The sequence below is a fragment of the Heptranchias perlo genome, chromosome 23 (genome assembly GCF_035084215.1).
Source record: "Heptranchias perlo isolate sHepPer1 chromosome 23, sHepPer1.hap1, whole genome shotgun sequence".
NCBI classification, from domain to species: domain Eukaryota; kingdom Metazoa; phylum Chordata; class Chondrichthyes; order Hexanchiformes; family Hexanchidae; genus Heptranchias; species Heptranchias perlo.
This window is the reverse complement of record NC_090347.1, coordinates 6,939,635-6,965,707: the sequence shown is the minus strand read 5'-3', so window position 1 is coordinate 6,965,707 and position 26,073 is coordinate 6,939,635. Positions and strand designations below refer to the sequence as shown.

Sequence of the window (26,073 nt, the reverse complement as noted above, 5' to 3'; positions counted from 1 at the left end):
ATCGGGCTCATTAACTCTGTTTCTCTCTCCATTGATGCTGCCTGACCTGCTAAGCGTTTTCAGCATTTTCTGCTTTTATTTCAGATTTCCAGCATCTGCAGTATTTTGCTTCTGACGTTTATAGAATCATAGAATGTAATAGCACAGAAACAGGCCGTTTGACCGACAGACAGCTTCTTCCTGAAGTGGGTTTGTGATTAACTGAGTTTCACTGTTATAAAAAAATGAGATGATTCCAAAAAAATTCCTAGAAGATTGAATCTGATCTATAAAAGCGATATGAAGTGGTCCCATTTTTGGGTCGTGTTTCCATAGAAGACTCACATTCAGATGTCAGATAACCTACCAGAAATGTCATAAACCAATATTCACCATTTGATAAGGTGACCAATTGCTATTTGAAATCATTATAAAAATAATACTATTAGAGAGGGGGAAACTCCAGGGATAGGTACTGTGATTGGTAAAGAAGGAATCAAACAGCACCCCTCTTAATAACCAGTTAAAATAATTACCATGGACTTTAATATCTTTTAGTTGATCATCTTTGAATATTTTAATTTAGACTGAGTGTTGATGACACAATGAGGGTAGGTTGGGGAACTGGCTGAAAGGAGACATTAGTAATGAGCCCAATAGTATGAGAAAGATGAATTAGTACACACAAGCGAAATTACGCAATTGTATACCTTAGAGCTTCCTGATCTATCTGGAAGGATCAGCTGGCCTGGCCCGATACCCTCTATTGCAGGCAAAGTAGCTGCCTGGCTCTGTCTGGAGCAGTACAGCTGGGAGACTTGCCTGCAAGATCAGGATCATGCCTACTGCTGGTGATCCACGATCCTCCTGGATGGGTTGTAATGTACACAATTTCTGAGGCAGCTATTTGGATGAACACTTCTCCATTGATGTTAATTGCATTCACTTATACTGTTGGGATCAGTAGCTCCTCCAAGCCAGGTGCGTCCAACATCTGGTGAGGGGGAAAACTGGAGGGAGACTTAAACCTTGCTGCTCTCCTGGACTTGTTAGCTGTCAGTTACACAACATGGGCAGTGCAGGATAGCATAAGCCTGAGAACAGTACATCGTGTGGGGGGGGGGGGGCGGGGGGGGGAAAGAACGGAAAGGAAATAATTTACAAAAATGAAGTAAATTATTTACCCCTATCTATGATGTTAGTGGTGTTATAACATGGCTTTACAGACCAGATACAAGGCACCAATTTTGGTGTGTTTAGGCACAAAGCACACTGACAAATCCTCACAAATAAATCCCTGTTCTTCTACATTTGTCAAACATCTCATTAGTTGGGTTAATTAAGACAAGGGATCACTCTGTAGTTTAATGGAATATGCTCACACGCTACATGACATATCATAAACACTCCTCAAATGGGTATTATGTGGGTCACACATTATCAATGCCTGGATACCTTTTGATCAGCAATCTAGTTGTGGCTAATATCAGCTGGGGACTGAATGGAGTTGGTCTGAATTCCATGAAGCATCAAAGTTATGTAATTTTTTTTAACCACTTCAAATTCTTAGGTTAAGAACTTGCTTGATTTCTTTATTTCAGCATTTGTGGGAACTGATTTGAAACTGCTCTATTTCTAATAGAGACTTCTATTCACATTGATTGGAAAATGAAAAAGATAAATAGAGATGGTAAGGTTGTATAAAATGCATTTAAACCAACCAGTACATAAATTGGTAAATGATAAAAACACTTTGTTTTGTTTCGGTGCCCACTGGGCTAGGAAATTAGCCGATGTAGAAAATGTCACTTTAGAAAAATAATTTTAAAATTACACACGGGTGTGGGCTTTAGTACTATGAAAGAAATTGTGGAGAGACGAGAAATAAGAGGATTCGTGCTGATTCTTTGCCAGGTCTTGATGTAGCACGGACTTAGAAGCATTTTCAAGAATAAAATCAAGATTACGCATGAAAAGCAACTCAATTTTATGGCAACACAAACTATGACTCAAAATTTGGAATAAAGGTCATTTTGATCCAGAATTATTCGCTGACTCGACTACCTGATGAAAACTAAAGAATCTAAAATAACAAAAGGATGATTCCCTTCTCTTAAACTCGATTGGCCCAGGCAATGACCATCTCCAACAAGAGAGAGTCTAACCACCTCTCCTTGACATTCAAAGGCATTACCATCGTCGAATCCCCCATCATCAACATCCTGGGGGTCACCATTGACCAGAAACTTAACTGGACCAGCCACATAAATACTGTGGCTACAACAACAGGTCAGAGGCTGGGTATTCTGCGGCGAGTGATTCACCTCCTGACTCCCCAAAGCCTCTCCACTATCTACAAGGCACAAGTCAGGAGTGTGATGGAATGCTCTCCACTTGCCTGATGAGTGCAGCTCCAACAACAGTCAAGAAGCTCGACACCATCCAGGACAAAGCAGCCCACTTGATTGTCACCCCATCCACCACCCTAAACATTCACTCCCTTCACCACCGACGCACAGTGGCTGTAGTGTGTACCATCTACAGGATGCACTGCAGCAACTCGCCAAGGCTTCTTCGACAGCACCTCCCAAACCCACAACCTCAGGGCAGCAGGCACATGGGAACAACACTACCTGCACGTTTCCCTCCAAGTCACCATCCCGATATGGAAATATATCGCCATTCCTTCATCATCACTGGGTCAAAATCCTGGAACTCCCCACCTAACAGCACTGTGGGAGAACCTTCACCACACGGACTGCAGCGGTTCAAGAAGGCGGCTCACCACCACCTTCTCAAGGGCAATTAAGTATGAGCAATAAATGCTGGCCTTGCTAGCGACGCCCACATCCCATGAACGAATAAAAAAAAAGTACTGGTTACTCCCGTATTCATGGCTCCAAGTGAACTAATGCAGGGGAAGGGTACTGGTGAAGTGCTTAATCTGCTATTCAGATTAGCTGACACACTGGCATAAGATTTTTTTGTGTGCACTAAGTGTAGCAAAATCATAAACCTGTTTCTAAAGAATGGGTTCATGATTTTGTTACACATCGTGCACAGAAGAGATCTTCCCCGGCTGACTGCAGAGGTGATATTAATGGATTATTTCTGTACTACTTAGTTGAGTGAAAGATGCTAATTGCAAAGGTTAATTGATGTATTGTTGTGCTGTTCCCTCAGCAACTCAGACAATAGATGCACAGGTTTTTCAATAAAAATATAATGGGAGGGCAGTAGAGTGTTAGACTGACATAGGGAGATGCTGGCTCGAGGCTAGGTCCTCACAGGAAAGAAGCAAGTATCTGAGGAAGAGTCCCCCTGTGCAGTTGTGCACTTCCTAATGGGTGATCACAGACTGACTGTTGCAGGTTCCTGGGAGTAGGGCACACCTTGCTTGTGGATAGTGTGAAGAAAAGATAATGAGGTGTCGATGATGGCCTTAAAATGAAACGTCTCAAGGTCATACAGCGTCAGCGTTACTTTAGAGTTACAAAATAACACACTCTTACGTTATGTGCACCATAATTATATAATAACCAACAGAGGCAGGCGGGACATGGAATCTAACCCATGCGTGTGGTATAAATCATATTACAGAATTGTGAAGTCTATAAATGACACCAATTTTTCTTGCAAAGGCCAGAAAGAGTCAATGGCTCATTTAATAACTACACTATGTGGTGTGGCAGAGGGCTGTATCGGCAAAGTAGATCCAGCTTCAATCTCTGATCTGTGTTAAGTTAGGTCTTGCAGTTGCCCTCTTGTAGAAAGGGGGTAATCAGGCAGCACTCCTGTTCCTGATTATTATCTAATGATTTCTGCGGGAAGGTGCGCGGTCATTAGGTGATGACAAGATAGGGTTCAGTTGTGATATCCCTCATGGTTGAAAAGACAGCTGATGTCACTGTCTAGGCTCCAACACATGATCAAAGTAATAGAAGACTCCCAATATCCACACAACCATAATCCAACATGAGTCACTGTCTATGTGAGAGTTGAAAAAATGTTTAGGTGCACTGGGGTTTAAGAGGTTGGGGAAATAAAAAGACTGGACTCAAAACGAGATATACAACATGAAAAAAATTCAGCATGTATCGGAGCAGGTTAGAAGATATTGAAGTCTGACTAGATTAATGTCAGCTTGTTATTTTACTCCCCATCGCGTCCACTGTGTAAAATGTCAAGGAAAATATTTTCTTACAGTGGGATAAAAGTTGATTACTAACTGCCTGAAAATGAGCATGATTTCAAAATGCTTGTGTAACAAATTTAATCTAGTTTGTAACAGCATCATCAATTCACAAACTCACTGTCTCATATTTTATAAGTTGTATTATCTCCAGGCCTACTGCTCGATTATTTTATTTCCTTACAGATTAAAAACCTATCCAGTTTTACACTCTCATTAAAATCTCTCCTAAAAAATAAATCTGCTCCAGTTAATGCAATTCTCAGTCCGAATACGACAAAAAAAAGTTAAAGGAGAGGGAAGTGTTATTTACAGCTTTCCTGAGCAAAGGTGCAAAATTAGGCATCTCATCCTGTCAGCCAGCACTGTCTCAGGTGTGTAACAGTTTTATCCAAAAGCTGTAATACATCTGTCCACTTACCTCGGTACCTTTGTAGTAGCGTTCAGGAATTTCATCGTATGCAATATCAACGAAACACACATCTCTTTCAATGTCTTTTGCATCAGAATTGAAGATCTGCAACATATATGTATATAATATCTTTAATTATGCAACATAAAACAGAATGTAGTTGGTCAATGATCAATATGCAGAGAGTAACAGACACCTCGAAGTTAATTAGACGGTTGCAATTCAATCATGGAACTGCAAGTCAGCAGAACAGGTGGAAGGTATCACATATTGAAAAAAGAATGGGTGATATGCATACTCAGTGAATGGTGTTGAACTTGCTAGGGGACGAGAATGAAAGAGGTCTTGGCATGATAGTACAGTCAATACTTAACGTCCAGTAATTGTGCAGCAGCAAATAATAAAGCTGACAGAATGCTGAAATAAAAACAGAAAATACCTGAAATGCACAGAAGGTCTACTAGCACCTGAAAAGAGAAAAGCGGACTAATATTTTGGATGTAGACTCTACATCAAAATGGACAAAGGGTCTACAACCAAAACATTACCCATCTTTTCTCTTTTCAAATGCTGGCAGTCCTGGTAATTTTTTATTTCTTTGCCCCCCCACCTCCCCAACTCAATGGAGCTATATTGCTAAATTAGTGGTGTACAAGTGTGAGGTCATACTGAAGCTGCACAGTTGCCCGGTCAGGCCACGTCTTGAGTACTGCATTCTTCTAGTCACTGAGACATTGGGAATCACCGAAGCCCTGAGACAGTCCACATAAGGGTGATGAGGCTGATCGCTCAGGTCAGAGGAGTAACTTACAAGTTTCGGACTCTACAACCTTGAATGGAAGTGAATGAAAGTGGTAAAGAAAATGTAATCCAGAGCAATATTTTAAGTTAAACCACAACAGCAGGAAAGGGGGACATAAGTACAAAGTAGTAAAAGGCAAGTTTAGGACTGATGCCAGAAAGCAATTCTTTACACTTGGAATGGTTTTTGGCGTAGGATAGTGGAGGGAAAAACACAGGAATAATTTTTGAAGTATTTAGGTTCTCGGAGAGGGAGACTGAAGGATGAGCGGGATGGCCTCAATGTCTTCACTCATCTGTACTTATCATATCATTGTGGATGTTTTTAGATGACTTTAGAAACTCATAGATTTGTAATGAACATTACATGATCCTGGAGGTAAAATTCTGGGTTTACATTGACTGACAGGTATTGGTTACGGTTTATAGCCTTTACAAGATGATGCATATTTGCTTTAGATGTATTTTCCTACTGTTGGAGAGTGACTGCAGTCCATTTGCTCAAAAGGAAGGTTTCCAATGGCATTTGAAGATCAAAACAATACCGTATGACGTAGGATAAAAGGTTTTACAGATTTTATGATGTCGGCCTGAAGGTATATTAGATCAATGTGACAGGGCCTGTCGTATTACCAGTAGATATCCGGAAAATCTCCCTGCTTGTATAGGTTATAAAATGCTCTTTTTGCTTTAGGCCTCTCAAATTATTCATGCGCTTGTCTCTAATAAATGGTAGCCATTCCGTTTCTATTTTATCTTGTAAAACAGGCAACATCTAGCTTCAAAGAGCTTTTAAGATTATTTTTGGGACTTTCACTCAGAGCTGCCAAAAGAACGATGGGTAGAAAATGAAAATTGATAAAGTGGATGTGTACAAGTATTTTGGGTAAGGCCAGGCTAGGAAAGCCAGAGGTCATGATTATAAGCTAAATTTAACTGAAGGAATAACTTTCTGCTTAGATAGAACTGTCACATCATAGAATAAATTGCTCCCTATGGCACTTAATACTGACTCAGTTGTAACATTTGAAGGGGATAAGATTCTGCAAGGGGGGGGTAAAGGGATATACATTTACGGTCAGAAAACTATGAGGAAATGTCAGATTAGGTCCTAAAAATGATTTGGATCTTGGAGTGAGCTGGATTATAAGCGTTCTACAAACCTTGTGTTCTTGTGGAACATTGCGCTGGGTCAATATTAGGTGTTCTTCCGAGGTTGGGATAAACTTTACTTTGCAGTTAACCCATGCTGTACCTTATCTGGGAGTACTTAATGCAAAAAAAAAGAAAAACATTCCATTCTCCAGTAATGACATTCCTCACCTTGGATAACATTTAGGGCAGCTCTTAAAGGGATACAATATTCTTACATGTGGGAGAATATCTCCATTCTAAAATATGTACCCTCCTCCCCCAAACCACAATAAAATAATTTGTTTAAAAAGTCCACCAACTTGAGAGAAGTTGTTTGTAGTTGGTATTCTGAATTTACGAATCAATGTTGGGATCAGTATTCAATACCTGGAAGAATGCTGATTCCTATTTAGATCAGTGACAGCTGGCCAGAGATGGATCCACCAGATTCATCTTCCCAGTCGGCCTCATCTGGCCTAGATACCACATGTGACACGTTTGGAGGAGGTTGTATTTTGTAATACAAAACATTAAGAGGGGGGAAATCTTTATAAATAATTAGCTGTTATCCCATGGCATTGCTCATGGACATAAAATTTGAAAATACACTGTTCCTTTCTCCTACTATTACCGTCATCCTGATTGTATTCATCTAATTATTTGTTTCCCTCTTTCTGTCACAAACCTTGCCCCACACACTGGGGCCGATTTCAATTTCAGGCACACAATGGGCACTCAGGGGTGAAGTGCACCACTGCCTTCGTGTTGTTAGTGCTGGCTCGGGCCTCATTTGCATGCTGCAGGCGTCAAACTGGCACTCCAAAGCAGCTTGCTGGTTGGGGAGAGCGGGAAGTGGACCTCACACCAGCCAGCAGTATTTTTGTGGGTTCAGGAAAAGGCACTCCTGCTCCTTCTGGTCCTACAAAAATAAAAATTAAAAATATCTTTGGCCATTTTTTGAGCGGCCTCCAGCAGTCCCTGGTTGGGCCGCTCAATGTCGGTACAAAAAGGGCGGAGCGTGGGCTCTATGTACATCATGGGACCTCGATATGCATAATAGAAGTGATCTCCCTCCTGAAACAGGTGAGCACTCTGGCCGCCCTTCTCAGGACTCTGTCCAAGATGGCCATGGTAAACGGGGCAGTAACCCGATGCCACTTTCAGATACTATCAGCCCATTTACACTGGGTGGAATTGGCCCCACTGTCTCTCATTATCATCCCTGTCCCTCCTGTTTTCCTTTGTGCTTCATTATTAATCATTCTCCAAATGTGTTGTTTGTAACTAATGCACAGGGGAAACTATTCAGGTGTATCTTTGTGTATAAAGAAAGAACTTGCATTCATATAGCGCCTTTCATGACCCCAGGACTGATGCAATATTTCTGTAGAGTTGACAGTAAACAGTGAAATTATTTTAAATTTACATGGGGGTCTCCCACAGAGTCACTCTCAGTCCTACTTATCAGGAAGCAGGAAGCAGGGGGCAGGAGAATTTTTCAGGCTGGAGGCTGCAGTATTGGAGAGGAGGGCACAGAGGCTGTAGCATTCAATAGGAGGGAGGGAGCAGAACCGAAGATTAAGCACTTGGGGTCAGCCTGTTGTTAAGAAGGAGAGAAGGTTGGAGCAATTGGGAGTCGCCTTGCTGTGACGGGAGAAGCCAAGCCAAAGCTGAAGCACTTGGTTTGGATCTGGGAGGGATAGAGGTAGGGAAGGCGGGGAACAGAGCTGGATCGCTGGACCTGGGTCTGGAAGGCCGCAGAGCTCAGACAGAGTGGGTAAAATGCTGGGGTTGCGGGAGAGAAATGGAAAACTATCGTGGCTAAAAGTAGGTTCAATTTTCCCCCCCAACAATCTGATTGGTCTGCGGTGTCAAGTGATTAGTATGGACTAATCAACAATGCTAGAAGTTCACTATACCAGTAGAATCATACAATATTACAGTTAGCAGAGACAAGATTTTTAAAGGTATAACTTTGACATCAGAGCCTCTGTGTGGAGTGCCAATGCCTGAAATCATTTTAAATTAATGTCCTTAAAATATTATATGTTGGGACTGTATTAATACATATATGTTTAGCACCAATTGCACTGTGCGGTGACAACTAAACCAAAGTAAAAGCAAAAGTACCCGAGTAAAGAGCAGAAAATGATATTGAAACAAATATATAAAAATGAAAGTAACTGTGAAGAATAATTTTGTCTTGGCTATCAGTAAAGGTTGAGCCTTGGAAGTGTCCTAAACTGAAATAACAGCAATAAATTAATTTAAATGTAAAAAGGGAAAAACAGTCTTGCTGTTTATTTGCTCCTTAATCCTCAAAAGTTTTCTAGCAGAGAAAAGGCTTGCAGTCAGTCACCGATATAGCTTCTAACGTTCTGGGAGAGAATGTGAACGCTGTGAACCATGCAATTCAAAAGTGGTGACATGGTTACCAGCCATCAATCAGACATCTTACTATGGACCAATCACATGCAAGATGTAATGTTTACGTGGCTACTGCAGAACAATGAGATGTCTGGACATGGAGAGACATGGATAAACATAATTATGTTTATTTATAAAGATTTTTAAAATAGCATTTCTGGGACAGTATCTTCTCCAGAATATTGTTGCGCACTCAGTATTACAACACGGGTGCAGACCTCCTTGTATCAGACACAGCAAGCTGGCCACAAATCATTGCAACAATTCTATTATTTAAAAAATACAAAATCAAAAGAACTATTTCCAAAAAGGGAAAATGTTAAATAATAACAGTCACCATTAGATGGAGCCTGAGAACCATTTAGGGGGAAAGCATTCCGATTAACCCATTCTAACTTTACTTTTGGCCATTTTAGACATTAACACTATCAGTCTCTGGCCGGATCTCCTACACGTCATTCGCTATTTTCAGCCGAAATAGGCAGATGCACTGATACAGACGTGTGCCAGTGCCATTCTTGAGCCAATTGTCCAGAAGTGTTTGAAAGTAGGCAAGAGTGACTTGTCCTCCGATGTTCCCTCCTTCCCTACAGGACACTACATTCTACCATTCAATGGAACAGCATCTGCAGCTCCAGTGCGCTGAGCCAGTTATCCTGTATTGATACCAGGATTAAAGGCAAGAGGTAGAAATATTTCAGAAAAGTACATCAGTCCTTGCATTTGGTAGCAGAAAATATTTTGCTCCAATTTAATTCTGTAAGATGTAACTGGAGTGATTTGGCGATAAAGTCAAAGGACAATTCCATAAATGTCAGCAGTATTCCTTTTGACAAAGCACCATCTACAAGGCACAAGTCAGGAGTGTGATGGAATACTCTCCACTTGCCTGGATGAGTGCAGCTCCAACAACACTCAAGAAGCTTGACACCATCCAGGACAAAGCAGCCCGCTTGATTGGTACCCCATCCACCACCCTAAACATTCACTCCCTTCACCACCGGAGCACTGTGGCTGCAGTGTGTACCATCCACAGGATGCACTGCAGCAACTCGCCAAGGCTTCTTCGACAGCACCTCCCAAACCCGTGACCTCTACCACCTAGAAGGACAAGAGCAGCAGGCACATGGGAACACCACCACCTGCACTTTCCCCTCCAAGTCACACATCATCCCGACTTGGAAATATATCGCCGTTCCTTCATCATCACTGGGTCAAAATTCTGGAACTCCCTAACAGCACTGTGGGAGAACCTTCACCACATAGACTGCAGTGGTTCAAGAAGGCGGCTCACCACCACCTTCTCAAGGGCAATTAGGGATGGGCAATAAATGCTGGCCTTGCCAGCGACGCCCACATCCCATGAACGAATAAAAAAAAAGTAATTAGGATGAATGATCTTAATTTCTTTGGGTTATGACCTTAATTTGAATAATGCAGAATTAGTTAATTTCGCTATAAATGTCACAAATTGCAATGATGAGAAAATAGTATTGCTGGGGTGTGCTGGAGAACTAATGTTACATACTTATCCTAGAGACAGGCAAGAATACAAATGATCAGGGATTGATATTCTATTGCTCAGTGGGCTGGGATGTTTCTTCTGCTTATCTGGTCACAAAAGAAAATAACGGTCCAGATCTAATGAATGAGTATGCAATTAGTTATTCTACTATGGTCATGGGCACCATAATTTAAGCCACTGAAGACTGCTATAGAAACTTACTTACAGTCCAATGCAGAGCAAACCTCTGTATTTTGTGTCAGGCCCTGAATGTTTTGACACTGCATCTCCCACCCCACCCCCCATCACCACTAATTTTTCATTCAACTACACTAACCACTGAATGCACTGTATTTTTCCATTATGAAATCAGTTATGAAGGTGATGGATGAACAGGGCTGGGGAACTGATCATTTTGCTACTCATCAGCCGGTGACACAATAAAGCGCTTCAGGGTCAGATAAAGAACTGGTCAGGTGTTATGTCAATACCCTCATACTGACATGACAATATGGCTCTATCTCAATGTCAGACCACATTGTTCTGTTCCTTATCATCTTATCATCTCTATCCTTTTAGTACTTGGAGTTGGAATGCCAAACCAATGCCAAATTCAGCGACACTTTTGTACTGGGGACACTGGCCATTGTGCATTAACTAGAGCTTGCAAAACTCATTGTATTTGGATGCCAAGAATTCTTTAGGTGGTAAATAATGTTATGAGTTTAATTTTCATGCTTATTGTTCAATTTCTGTATTTAACCAAAATATGCAATTGTGACCATACAGAATTTCCGTGTGTCAGATTACTGGGAAAGAAACATCCATTATATAAATATCTACTAAATAATGGTTGCCTAAAGTGATGCTGGCTGAGGGATAGTTAGATTTATTCAAAGGCTAATCGCAGGTGAAAATGACAACTGCTCATGCAGTCTTGATAAATCCAAATTTAAGTATATAGGAACAGGAGAAGGCCATGCAGCCCCTCGAGCCTGCTCTGCCATTCAATTAGATCATGGCTGAATTTAATTAGATCATGGCTGAGATTTGATAGTTGTAGTTTTAAGAGTTTTTAAGATCAGTCCTACAGAGGTGGGAAATGTCTTACCTTTAGCACACCTAGATTTTAATACAGACAATACCAGTAACAAAAACAGTCTGTACAGATAACACGTGACAAGACTGTAACAACAACTTGCATTTATATAGCGCCTTTAACGTAGTAAAACGTCCCAAGGCGCTTCTTAGGTGTGTTATCAAACAAAATTTGACACGGAGCTATATAAGGAGATGTAAGGACAGATGACACATTGAGATATTAAGACGTCACATACCACAAAACCCAAAGGTCAGTTTATCAGCGTTATGTAAAGGCCTCGTTGGGTCACGTTATTGAAACAAATACAGTGATATTCTCTATAATATATACAAATGGAGAATAATTTTCCAAGTACATGCAGGCATTGGGGAAATCTTGCTAGCTGTCATCTTGGAAAATCAAGGGTGTACCGCTACCTGTACACAAGGTTTCCCATTACCAGCATGTGCCTGGAACATCAGCTCCACAATATACACATAGGTGAGCAGCAGGTTCACAACATTTTCAATACATTTTTGTTAGTTTTTGGTGGACAGTGAGGGAAGTGGTTCCAATGATTTAATTGCATGATTTGACTGAAGTGCTATTGCACTGTGTTTTCAACGGCATTGATAATATGGTCTACTTCACTGCATGTTAAACTGCAGATCCTGTGGATATTATGCAGTTCCTCTTTCATTATGGGGCTCTCCTATATCTTAACCTCAGCCATTTAACAATCTCCGAATCTGTCACTGAGTACTCTCCAGTACCTCAGTAAATTTCAATACATCAATCTCAGCCATTATTGTGTCTGCCCTGTATCTCAGTCATTACAGGACTCCCCTGTGTCTCAGTTATTGTGGGGCTCTCCTGTATCTTGGTCATTATACACTCTCCTGTATCTGTCATTACAGCACTTCCATGTACCCAAGTCATTGCAGCACTCACCTGTATACAACTCACTGTAGCGCTCTCCTGTGTCTCAGTCATTACAGAATTCTCCTGTATCTTGGTCATTACAGCACTCCATTGTATCTCAGTCTTTACAGCATTCCTTGTATCTCAGTCGCTGCAGCATTCTTCTGTATCAGTCACTGTAGTGCTCTCTGTGATCTCAGTCACTACAACACCACCTTGCATCTTGGTCATACAACAATCCTTTGTTTCAGTCTTTACATCATTCCGCTGTATCTCTCATTGCAGTGCTCTTTTGTGTCTTAGTCACGAGCACTCTCTGTGCTGCCAGTCATTGCAGCATTCACCTGTATAGCAGTCATTACAGCACTCCCAATTATCTCAGTCATTGCAGCATTCCTTTATAACTTGGTCATTACAGGACTTCCCTATATTTCAGCCATTGCAGCCCTCTCATGTATCTCAGTCCCTGTAGCCCCCTCCTGCATCTCAGTAGCTGTCAGTTTCTCCTGCACTCAATCTCAATTGCAATGTGATACTAGTTGATCTTGTAGCTTGTCCAAATATCTCACCCCCGCAGTACTTGATGACACCAATAAAAGGGCACGTTTAGAAGAAGCAATTTCATACGAAAAATACAGATACCATTCTCCTTTAAACATATTTTTCAGCATTTTACTCCTTTCCCATTATCCTGTAGGGGTATCAAAGAATCATACAGCACAGAAGGCCATTCAGTCCATTGTGCCCATGCCAGGTCTTTGAAAGAGCTATCCAATTAGTCCCACTCCCTTGCTCTTTCCCCTTGGCCTGCAAATTTTCTTTTTCCCTTTTGAAAGTTACTATTGAATCTGCTTCCACCACCCTTTCAGGCAGTGCATTCCAGATTATAACGACATAACATATGGAGACTTTGTCTTGAAAAGAAGGGGAAGCACTGTAGAAAGGCACTGAATTTATCTATCAACTGATTAAGAAGATGGGGTTTGTATTTAACAAGCAAAGTCAAACAGAGATTGACCTATTTGGTCTAAATGACTAGAATTAAATGATTTGAGGATTTTTTTATTTTTAAAGCTATTAAGGTATTTTTCCCCCTACTTCTGTATTTTCACTGCACCAATGCACTATCCTCAATCTAGGGAGTGCCCTCCAAACTGATGGAAAAAGCATCTGAGTCGTGGGAGCTAAACAGTGATAATAAACTTGAATTGCTTGAAAAATAAATAATTGCAAAGCATTAGTTACTTACATTATTATTCGATCCATTGTTGTCTTCGTACTTTGTTTCTATATGAATGGAGAACTTAGGCAAAAAGGAGCACTGAAAAACAAAATTAAGTGAATTAATCACATTTTTGTTTACATTCATGGCAAAACAATGTTCAATGTAGAAGCATAATGAAGGCAACTGGCCTCAAATTCCATAATAAATTAAAAAAATAAGGGGGGTAATTTTGACTTCAAAGGAAATGAAAATCGGAAGAGGTGTATAATGGGCGGCTGATTCGATATCGCTCGCTATACACTATCGGCCAAAGTCAAAGTTACCCCCAACTTCTCGAGCGATTCACTAGTTTACACCGTTTCTCTGGGATTTCCGCCAATCTTCTGCTGAAGTTACGGTGGACGATCGGGAAAACCCCATGGAAATTCAAACCCACTGTATATGTTTAGAGATTCACCATTTCCAAGTTTAAAAATTCACCATTTCAAGCTTTTAAATTGTTTTTTTAATCAGCTTCCTCGAATGTCAATTATCCCTTTCTTCATCCACCTGACTTGATACCTCTGCAGCTAAGAGGGCAGATGCACAACATGCTCTCAGATGATGCCAATGTTCTTCATAGCCAGTCCTTAGGAGGCACCAGGGACCACTCGCCCTACCAATCTTGTAACTCTCCCTCCCCTGCAGGAAACCACCGGTCTCTATTTGTTGCTGTCAACTGAGAACAGAGCAGATAGGGAATCAAACCTGCATCTATCACCACTATGTCACTGAGCAATAATGTTTGAACACTTAGCACCTCCCTCCAGACAGTTCTTCAAATTTAAAAATTGTTAGTCACTGCTGATAAAGAAGGTATTGACTGATATGCAGTGTGTTAAAAGATGGCAGCTCAATTGAAGGATGAGACCATAAAGCACAAGAATAAAGCTTGAACGGATTGTTCGTTAGCTGCATCCCATGACAGAATACTTCCTGTAATCCATGATCAGACCTAATATTATTCATACTACACTAGTAAACTGTCCATGGCATTGTCCAAGGTCCGTTAATGAATATAAGCTTTTTATATACAAGATGGTGACAGAATTGGGAGACACACATCAGGCACTTGCTCCACAGAGCCACCTAGTGCCCAGAGCTTGTATTGACATTGTGACATCTGAAAATTGAATAGAAAATATTGACAGAGTAAATGTTGACACAAAAGCTTAGCTAAAAATCATAACAAGAAATAAGGTTTGTGGACTTTAAGTATGCATCTATTGTCAGATTTAAAATATAGATGGAGACTTTCTTATACAGTTTTTTTTTATGGTCCCTCTTCTTCTGATATCACAGTCAAATTATTTAGGACTGTTTAATACTTAAACAAAAGAAACAGCTAAAATAAAAAAAGTAAATGAACTGTCGTCTGATAGCACAAAGTTAACTGACACAAAATAATGCAACTATAGTATGTGCACACTCAGAAGGTATGACACGAGCCACTGGACGACAGAGTTTGAGTTATAAATTTCACTTCTAACATTTCCTTCTTCTCTTAGCCTATTGTAGGAAAAAGAAAACAAGAAATAGGTAATGAAAATGCTTTTAAAAATTAAGGAAACACGAGATGATGTTCTGAATATGGACTATTTCTTCAGAGAAAACTGGAACAGATCTACATTTAATGTTACTGTTGTACTTTAACATACAGGAATATAAAAAAAAACCCTGAACTTCATCCATTTGGAAAGATGTACATTTCTAGTTATCTCAAGATTAAAGAGAACCTGAGAGAGAAGTGACCGCAGCTCAAACAATAGTCCTGTGTCCCGTCTGTCAGGGCGAGCTAAATATAACTTCCTATTCAAATCAGGCATTACAAATACTGTCAAATGTATTTGCTCCCTGTAAAAAAATGTCAGATGTTCCCCTTGCCAGCAACTCCTTCCTAAGGAATCATGGCATCAAGCTAATTCATCTCAAATATCACTGAATTTGAGGACTGGGATTCAGACCGCCAATCCCCAAAACAAAAACTGGCAGCTAAGGAACAAGTAGGTGTAGCAAATGTGCTTAAATTAAGCACAGCTGGAATTGAAATGACATTATTAACACTATTATGAATATTGCAATGAAAGGAGTGAGTGCATTAAAATTGATAATTCTGCTGTTTAAATGTTTACTAAGAAATACAGTGTCACCTGTCAGCATCCGGTTAATATGAAAAAAAAGTTTTCAAAATTATCAAAATTTTCTGGAAAATCCGAGTTGCTTTGGAACAGAGTTGAAAACATATTATAGATTAACAGTTGGCTCCAGTGGTGGAAAGAGAAGAGATCAGCTGCAGAGAAGGAGATGACAATACTTTAATTAAGTATAATGTCATGTGGCAAGTGGCATCATGGTTTTCCTTCACAAAATCAGTCATGCACAGGCTCTGGGCTGGAGATGCTGACACACAAAATAAAAGAACAATTCTGTATAAAAGAACTATAAAAGAGCAATTCTTGAAAAAAATCTATGAAAGAACAATTCCATATACAAATCTATAAAAGGACAATTCTATATAAAAATCAATGAAAGAACAATTCTATATTAAAGGTCTATAAAAGAACAATTCTCACTTGTAGCAAAGGAATCCAGGATCTCTTCACCATTTTTTAAAAGTTTGACAATTTTCAGAATTGTGTAACACTGGGGAGATGTATGATTTCTCACTAAAGAAGTTTGAGGGAGGTAGATTAAGGGAAAGGCAGTGTGGCCCGACAAGGGAAATGTATCAGTGGTTTCTCTCTCTCTGCTGCATTTTCATTGGCACTGAAAGGTAATCTAACCCTACCCCCACCTCGTGAAGGGATTTATAGCATCTCGATGTCCAATGGGGAACTCGATTATTGTCACTTCCAAAATATTGGTAACGAAATAGATTTTTTCAAATTAACATTATTTTGACAAATAGTTTAAAAGGTCAAAAATTCCATTACTCAATGCCCTGGGTGAGACCTAATATTTCTAGGCCTTGACCAACAGAGAAGTCTAATTGATGAACGCATCAAAGTCTAATTGATGAACTAAAGACTAGAAGTGAAACTGCAAAAAAAAATCAAGATGGGACTATTTGGTGGCATGCAAACCTCCATCCAGATGTGATGTATTGCTGGGTTTTTGTGATCGAAAATTAACATATAAATTTACAAACTGATTTGGATCTTGAAAAACTGTATAAAACAAAAAGGCTGTGGTTTCCTTAACCCCTAAAAGGTGATACCGTTTCTATAATAGCACTGTCCACAATGACAAACCCAATTGTAACTAGCTGGACATTTTGCCTTCCACCAAATGTTCCCTACTATTTGTTGCACTATATTTCAGTTGTATCTCTCTTTTTGTGTCTTTCTGTGTCACCTTGCTAAGAACATAACAAATAAAGTATGTATGACAGAAGGGAGGAGGAGTGGATATATTTAAAATACCGAAAAATAATGGCTTAAAAGAAGAAATATGATCAGAAATCATTCATTGTACTCAAAGCTCCAATGGATATAATGTTAGTTTTCACTCTGGCAAAGAATATGATTGTCAAACCATTGATATTTCATGATAGAAATAATGTACAAAGTTGCACAATAAAGCAACCCCTGACATTGCTTAGTCCTAGTTCTATAAACCGATGCATTATTTTATTTTGCAAATAATTTTTCTGTATTCTCGACTCCCAATCAATACAATCGAAGGATAATCAAAAATTTGTATAGGCAGCTCCCTGGAAGCAGTTAAGTGTGCTACCGAGAGCAGAATTTAGCCATACAGACCTGGAAGGTTCCAGGTCCAATCCTTTGCCTGTGCTGACCTAGCATATCTCAGCTGGGACCACAGTGGGCACACGACCATTGGCTGAAGGGAGGAGAAAATCAGCCAGGCTTCCTGCTCCTGTTTATCATCGAGTGACTCCAACTGAAAGTGCGCAAGTATGGGTGGGAATAAAATGGGATCCAGGTTGGCTGCAATACTCTCTATGATCAATTAACCTGCCATATTCAGTCTCTAAGTTCAAACAAGAAGAATGGCCATTTGAGAGAAGTAATGGAGGGAGTAAGCGTGGTTAGAACCATACCCCAGCAGGAGTCAAGATAGGAGGGGAGAAAATTTGAAGGATTTCAAAAAATTTCTTAAGATATGACCTTGTCAAACTGGAAATGATGAATGTTGTACAGATACGTACACTCAGCTCCAAGGCACAGAAATTAAACAGCAGCAATCTGCACAATAAATTTCTAAAAATTCTTCATTCCTTTTGACATCATGCCCATTGGAATGTTTCAGGAACTCTGATGGTTGATTATAAATGGAACAGATGTTACCAGAGTAATTATTTTTCTATCATAAAATTCACAATTAAAGTAGTTTGGGGATATGATTTGTCTACACACCAGCAAAGAAATAAAGATTCTAACTGACAGCATGTTGTGGGAGCAAAGGCCACATCCATACCGACTGTACCTCATATCTCTGACCTTTACACTTCATTAGCTTCAATATTTCTTAAAAATACTGTCTCATCATTTCGCTAACGGGGCTAAGACAGTAACTATAAATGCTGGTGACAGGCTTCTGACATTTCTTTCGAAGTATCCTCAAACTTTGTCAGACACCAGTGTATTCCAATTTAAAGTTCTGACGAAAGGTCTTCGACCTGAAACGTTGACTCTCTTTCTTTCTCCATAGACGCTGCCTGACTTGCTGAGCTTCTCCAACATTTTCTGTTTTATTCCAATTTAAAACTGGGAGATGAATGCGTATGTTGAAATGAAAACAAAATAAGCTGGAAATACATAGCAGATCAGTCCGCATCTGAAAGAGAAGGGGAGGTTAACATTCTGGGTGCAGCCCTCCATCCTTCAGCTGTGCATTTCCAGCATTTTCTGTTCCCCCCACCTCTCCAATTTTTAACTATTTGCAGTTTCTCTTTTTGTTGCAACTGTAAATGTTGCTGTGATGGATCCTATTTTTGTGACCTGGTATTCTGCATTGTTTAAGGGATGCTAGAGATGCCAGTGTCTGGGAAAAACTATGAGGGGATTTAGATCACCTCCACCACAAAGTGTGGTCTCCTCAAACACTTACCCTGTCCTTCCCTTCCCTTCTCTTACCTTCCCCAGGGCTCTGTCTGCCCTCTCAGGTGAATGTAACAGATCCCATGGCACTATTTCGAAGAAGAGCACAGTAGTTGTCCCCGGTGTCTTGGCCAATATTTATCCTTCAACCAACCTAAAACAGTTTATCTGATAATTATCACATTGCTGATTGTGGGACGGGGATCCCGGAGGGAGCATTGCAGGAGCCTCAGCCTCTGCACTTGTCCAATAGGTTCTTGCAGCCCTTGTGGACGAGTGCAGGGACTGCAGGGAGGATAAGCAAACTGGCCACGGCACTGTGGTTCAGGGGGCCATTCAAGTCAGGGGAGGAAAAAGGAATGTGATTGCAGTAGGCGACAGTATAGTTAGGGGGATACACACTGTTCTCTGCAGCCAAGAGCGAGAGTCCCCGAAGGCTGTGTTGCCGACTCGGTGCCAGGGTTAAGGACATCTCCTCGGGGCTGGAGAGAAACTTGGGAGTGGGAGAGGGAGGATCCAGTTGTCGTGGTCCACATACGTAGCAACGACATAGGTAGGGCTAAGAAAGAGGTTCTGCTGAGGGAGTTTGAGCAGCTAGGGACTAAATTAAAAAGCATAACTACAAAGGTGATAATCTCCGGATTGTTACCTGAGCCACGAACAAATTGGCACAGGGTGAATCAGATAGACCATAAGAGATAGGAGCAGGAGTAGGCCATTCGGCCCTTCGAGCCTGCTCAGATCATGGCCGTTCTGATTTTTACCTCAACTCCACTTTCCCGCCCTTTCCCCATATCCTTTGACTCCCTTGCTGATCAAAGATTTGTCCAACTCAGCCTTGAATGTATTCAATGACTCAGCCTCCACAGCTTTTTGGGGCAAAGAATTCCAAAGATTCACGACCCTCTGGGAGAAGAAATTCCTTCTAATTTCCATCTTAAACGGGCGACCCCTTATTCTGAGACTATGCCCCCTAGTTTTAGATTCCCCCATGAGGGGTAACATCCTCTCAGCATCTACCCTATCGAGTCCCCTCATAATCTTGTATGTTTCAATAAGATCTCCTCTCACTCTTCTAAACTCCAATGAGTATAGACCCAACCTGTTCAATCTTTCCTCATAAGACAACCCTTCCATACCCGGAATTAACCGAGTGAACCTTCTCTGAACTGCCTCCAATACAAATATATCCTTCCTCAAAATAAGGGCACCAGAACTGTACGCAGTACTCCAGGTGTGGTCTCACCAGAACCCTGTACAGTTGTAGCATGACTTCCCTGCTTTTATACTCCACCCCCTCGAAATAAGGGCCAATATTCCATTTTGTTTTATTCGTTCATGGGATGTGGGTGTCGTGGCAAGGCCAGCATTTATTGCCCATCCCGAATTGCCCTTGAGAAAGTGGTGGTGAGCCGCCTTCTTGAACCGCTGCAGTCTGTGTGGTGAAGGTTCTCCCACAGTGCTGTAAGGAAGGGAGTTCCAGGATTTTGACCCAGCAACAATGAAGGAACGGCGATATATTTCCAAGTCGGGATGGTGTATGACTTGGAGGGGAATGTGCAGGTGGTGTTGTTCCCATGTGCCTGCTGCTCTTGTCCTTCTAGGTGGTAGAGTTCGCAGGTTTGGGAGGTGCTGTCGAAAAAGCCTTGGCGAGTTGCTGCAGTGCATCCTGTGGATGGTACACACTGCAGCCACAGTGCGTCAGTGGTGCAGTGAGTGAGTGTTTAGGGTGGTGGATGGGGTGCCAATCAAGCGGGCTGCTTTGTCCTGGATGGTGTCGAGCTTGGAGCTGCACTCATCCAGGCAAGTGGAGAGTATTCTCACTCCTGACTTGTGCCTTGTCGATGGTGGAAAGGCTTTGGGGAGTCAGGAGGTGAGTCACTCGCCGCAGAATACCCAGCCTCTGACCTGCTCTTGTAGCCACAGTATTTATATGGCTGGTCCAGTTAAGTTTCTGGTCAATGGTGACCCCCAGGATGTTGATGGTGGGGGATTCGGCGATGGTAATGCTGTTGAATGTCAAGGGGAGGTGGTTAGACTCTCTCTTGTTGGAGATGGTCATTGCCTGGCACTTGTCTGGCACAAATGTTACTTGCCACTTATGAGCCCAAGCCTGGATGTTGTCCAGGTCTTACTGCATGCGGGCACGGACTGCTTCATTATTTGACGGATTGCGAATGGAACTGAACACTGTGCAATCATCAGCGAACATCCCCATTTCTGACCTAATGATGGAGGGAAGGACATTGATGAAGCAGCTGAAGATGGTTGGGCCTAGAACACTGCCCTGAGGAACTCCTGCAGCAATGTCCTGGGGCTGAGATGATTGGCCTCCAACAACCACTACCATCTTCCTTTGTGCTAGGTATGACTCCAGTCACTGGAGAGTTTTCCCCGATTCCCATTGACTTCAATTTTACTAGGACTCCTTGGTGCTACACTCCGTCAAGGGCAGTCACTCTCACCTCACCTCTGGAATTCAGCTCTTTTGTCCATGTTTGGACCAAGGCTGTAATGAGGTCTGGAGTCGAGTGGTCCTGGCGGAACCCAAACTGAGCATCGGTGAGCAGGTTATTGGTGAGTAAGTGCCTCTTGATAGCACTGTCGACGACACCTTCCATCACATTGCTGATGATTGAGAGTAGACTGATGGAGCGGGAATTGGACAGATTGGATTTGTTCTGCTTTTTGTGGACAGGACAGGCCTGGGCAATTTTTCACATTGTCGGGTAGATGCCAGTGTTGTAGCTGTACTGGAACAGCTTGGCTAGAGGCGCAGCTAGTTCTGGAGCACAAGTCTTCAGCACTACAGCCGGGATGTTGTCGGGGCCCATAGCCTTTGCTGTATCCAGTGCACTCAGCCGTTTGTTGATATCACATGGAGTGAATCGAATTGGCTGAAGACGGGCTTCTGTGATGGTGGGGATATCGGGAGGAGGCCGAGATGGATCATCCACTCAGCACTTCTGGCTGAAGATGGTTGCAAACGCTTCAGCCTTGTCTTTTGCACTCATGTGCTGGTCTCTGCCATCATTGAGGATGGGGATGTTTACAGAGCCTCCTCATCCTGTTAGTTGTTTAATTGTTCTTCACCATTCACAACTGGATGTGGCAGGACTGCAGAGCTTGGATCAGATCCGTTGGTTGTGGAATTGCTTAGTTCTGTCTATAGCATGTTGCTTCTGCTGTTTAGCATGCATGTAGTCCTGTGTTGTAGCTTCACCAGGTTGGCACCTCATTTTTAGGTACGCCTGGACTGCTCCTGGCATGCTCTTCTACACTCCTCATTGAACCAGGGTTGATCCCCCAGATTGTTGGTAATGGTAGAGTGAGGAATATGCAGGGCCATGATGTTACAGATTGTGCTGGAATACAATTCTGCTGCTGCTGATGGCCCACAGCACATCATGGATGCTCCACTTTTGAGCTGCTAGATCTGTTCTGAATCTATCCCATTTAGCACAGTGATAGTGCCACACAACAAGTTGGATGATGTCCTCAGTGCGAAGACGGGACTTCATCTCCACGAGGACTGTGCAGTGGTCATTCCTACCAATACTGTCATGGACCGATGCATTTGTGACAGGTAGATTGGTGAGGACGAGGTCAAATAAGTTTTTCGCTCGTGTTGGTTCGCTCACCACCTGCCGCAGGCCCAGTCTGGCAGTGTGTCCTTCAGGACTCGGCCAGTAGTGGTGCTACCGAGTCACTCTTGGTGATAGACATTGAAGTCCCCCACCTGGAGTACATTCTGTGCCCTTGCTACCCTCAGTGCTTCCCCCAAGTGGTGTTCAACATGGAGGAGGACTGATTCATCAGCTGAGGGAGGGCGGTAGGTAGTAATCAGCAGGAGGTTTCCTTGCCCATGTTTGACCTGATTCAATGAGATTTCATGGGGTCCGGAGTCAATGTTGAGGACTCCCAGGGCCACTCCCTCCTGACTGTACATCACTTCTGGTCGGTCTGTCCTACCGGTGGGACAGGACATACCCAGGGATGGTGATGGAAGAGTCTGGGACGTTGGCTGAAAGGTAGGATTCTGTGAGTATGGCTATGTCAGGCTGTTGCTTGACTGGTCTGTGGGACAGCTCTCCCAATTTTGGCACAAGTCCCCAAATGTTAGTGAGGAGGGCTTTGTCGGGTCGACTGGGTTTGGTTTGCCTTTGTCGTGTCCGGTGCCGAGTGGTCCATCTGGTTTTATTCTTATTATGACTTTTTTTAGCGAGATTGTACAACTGAGTGGCTTGGTGGGCCATTTCAGAGGGCAATTTAAGAATCAACCACATATTGGCCAAACTGGGTGAAGATGGCAGGTTTCCTTCCCTACAGGGCATTAGTGAACCAAATGGGTTTTTACGACAATCCGGTAGTTTTCATGGCCACCATTACTGATACTAGTATTTTAATTCCAAATTTTATTTAATTAATTGAATTTAAATTCCCCAGCTGCCATGACGGGATTTGAACTCCTGACGCCGCATTATTAGTCTGGGCCTCTGGATTACTAGTCAAGTAACATAACCACTATGCTACCATACCGACAAGTCCCCTGGACCCGATGGCTTGCATCCGAGGGTCTTAAACGACGTGCCTACAGAGATAGTGGATGCATTGGTTGTAATCTTCCAGAATTCACTAGATTCTGGAAAGGTCCCAGCGGATTGGAAAACCCCAAATGTAACACCCCCAATCAAGAAGGGAGTGAGACAAATAGCAGGTAACTATAGACCAATTAGCCTAACATCTGTCATTGGGAAAATGCTAGAATCCATTATTAAGGAAGTAGTAGCAGGACATTTAGAGACTCATAATACAATCAAGGAGAGTCAACATGGTTTTATGAAGGGGAAATCATGTCTGATAAATTTATTAGAGTTCTTTGAGGAAGTAACGGGCAGGGTGGATAAAGGGGAACCAATGGATGCAGTATGTTTGGATTTCCAAAAGGCATTCGATAAGGTGCCACATAAAAGATTATTGCACAAGATAAGAGCTCATGTTGTTGGGGGTAATATACTGGCATGGATAGAGGATTGGCTAACTAACAGAAAACAAAGAGTCGGGATAAAAGGGTCATTTTCAAAATGGCAATCTGTAACTAGTGGGGTGCCGCAGGGCTCAGTGCTGGGGCCTCGACTATTTACAATATATATCAATGACTTGGATGAAGGAACAGAGTGTCTTGTGGCCAAATTTGCTGATGATACAAAGATAGATGGAAAAGCAAGTTGCGATGAGGACACAAAATGTCTGCAAAGGGATATTGACAGGTTGAGCGAATGGGCAAAAATTTGGCAGATGGAATGTAATGTGGGAAAATGTGAAGTCATCCACTTTGGGAGGAAAAATAAAAAAGCAAAATATTATTTGAATGGAGAAATAATATAAAATGCTGCGGTACAGAGGGATCTGGGTGTCCTCGTACATGAAACACAAAAAGTCAACATACAGGTGCAGCAGGTAATCCGGAAGGCAAACGGAATATTGGCCCTTATTTCTAGGGGGATGGAGCATAAAAGCAGGGAAGTCATGCTCCAACTGTACAGGGTGCTGGTGAGACCACACCTGGAGTACTGCGTACAGTTCTGGTGCCCTTATTTAAGGGAGGACAAAAAGCTGTGGAGGCTGAGTCATTGAATACATTCAAGGTTGAGTTAGACAAATTTTTGATCAGCAAGGGAGTCAAAGGATGTGGGGAAAGGGCGGGAAAGTGGAGTTGAGGTAAAAATCAGATCAGCCATGATCTCATTAAATGGCGGAGCAGGCTCGAGGGGCCGCATGGCCTACTCCTGCTTTTATCTCTTATAGTCTTATGGACCTTGCTGTGTGAAAGTTGGCTGCTGCGTTTCCTACAGTACAACAGTGACTACACTTCAAAAAGTACTTCATTGGCTGTGACACATCTTGGGACGTCCTGAGGTTGTGAAAGATGCTGTAAAAATGTGTCTTTTTTTCTCTTTCTTCCCTTCCCCAGAACGTAGCATCATTATACACAACCATCAAAAGAGTATTGCAAAAATGCGTGTCGTGGCATCTTGGAAGATTTTTTGACACATTTGCAGAAAAATAAAAGGATGGAAGGTATCATTCTGATACAGAAATCCCTTATTAACAATTACTCAAAATGCCTTAAAAAGGGATTGTCACCCTCAAAAAGAAGTACAGGGAGAGTATTGTATTACAGCACACAGGTGCCCAATGTACTTTGCCATGAGTGGTAAGATGTGAATTTGCACCCATGATTCCCCATATCGTCTCAGCCATGCCACTGCATGGATGCTATGGTCCACAGTAGAGCTGTATGGTCCCCAGGGGAGAGTAGGTTAGAAACTTTCTCTTGGTCAGATGGTGGATGGTAGATGCTAACACCTTATGCATAAACATGAATTAAGATTTAGATTCCATAGTTGTCAGTATAATACTTAAGCTTTACAGCTACAAAGGCACTCCTTGCACATAAAACAAACAAACAAAAAGACTTCTGTAATACCATTGTTCCGAGAAACCACCCAGAATGAAACAGGAATTGCAGAAATTTAAATTGATATATTTGTTCTAACAAAAGAATAAGTGATTACCTTTCTACTCAGAAAGGGGATATTTGCATTCCTTACTGTCACTTGGGGCCAGACTAATTACAGCTCCAAATGCTTTAAATGCTTTCTCCATTTGTTGTCCTCAGCTTCTTTACTGAACAAAGATTCTGTATGTGGCAGATTACTTTAGTGTGAGGTACTCATTAGCGTTTACAACAGGCATTTAGGGGCTGCTCAGTAAATCCATGCATTTAAAGATGATTGAACAAAGGTTATTCTATTTCAGCTGAAAAAACAAAGTGTACGCAATAGCATTGCCAAGCATTCTGATTGCGCTGCATTTTGGCACAGAATTTGATATTGTCACATGTGTATTCAAAGCTGTAAGGAGCCTTACACCACCAGGTTATAGTCCAACAGATTTATTTAAAATCACAAGCTTTCGGAGGCTTCCTCCTTCGTCAGGTGAGTGTGGGATTCCATGAAAGGTACCACATATATCGTTCTCTGACATCATATTCAAAGCTGGACAGAGGTGGGATATTTTCAAAAAACATAGTGCGTAAGTGGACATGGATTCAATTGTGAATATGTGAACTTTAAACTTGCTGAACCCGCACACGCATCAGTATTTTTTAAATGCAGCAATCAAAAAATACTTTCCTGTCAAACTTTCAATTATGGAAATTACCGAGTGCCCCCCAAACCCTATTTCAGTTCCACAGTTACTAATTACAACAAAGAATGAAAGTCAGTTTG

At 41.8% G+C, this 26,073-nt stretch overlaps 1 protein-coding gene across 1 annotated transcript in view; it reads right to left on the bottom strand.

Annotated features, from left to right (window-relative positions):
• The window catches only part of LOC137341043 (cytoplasmic phosphatidylinositol transfer protein 1-like), a 282,882-nt gene that overhangs the window by 31,162 nt on the left and 225,647 nt on the right, over positions 1 to 26,073 (bottom strand). Inside the window, exons 5-6 of the mRNA XM_068003897.1 lie at positions 13,701 to 13,772; positions 4,593 to 4,688 (exon numbers count right to left, since the gene is read on the bottom strand). Coding sequence (XP_067859998.1) covers positions 4,593 to 4,688; positions 13,701 to 13,772 — 168 coding nt within the window. The remainder of the gene's footprint in view (positions 1 to 4,592; positions 4,689 to 13,700; positions 13,773 to 26,073) is intronic.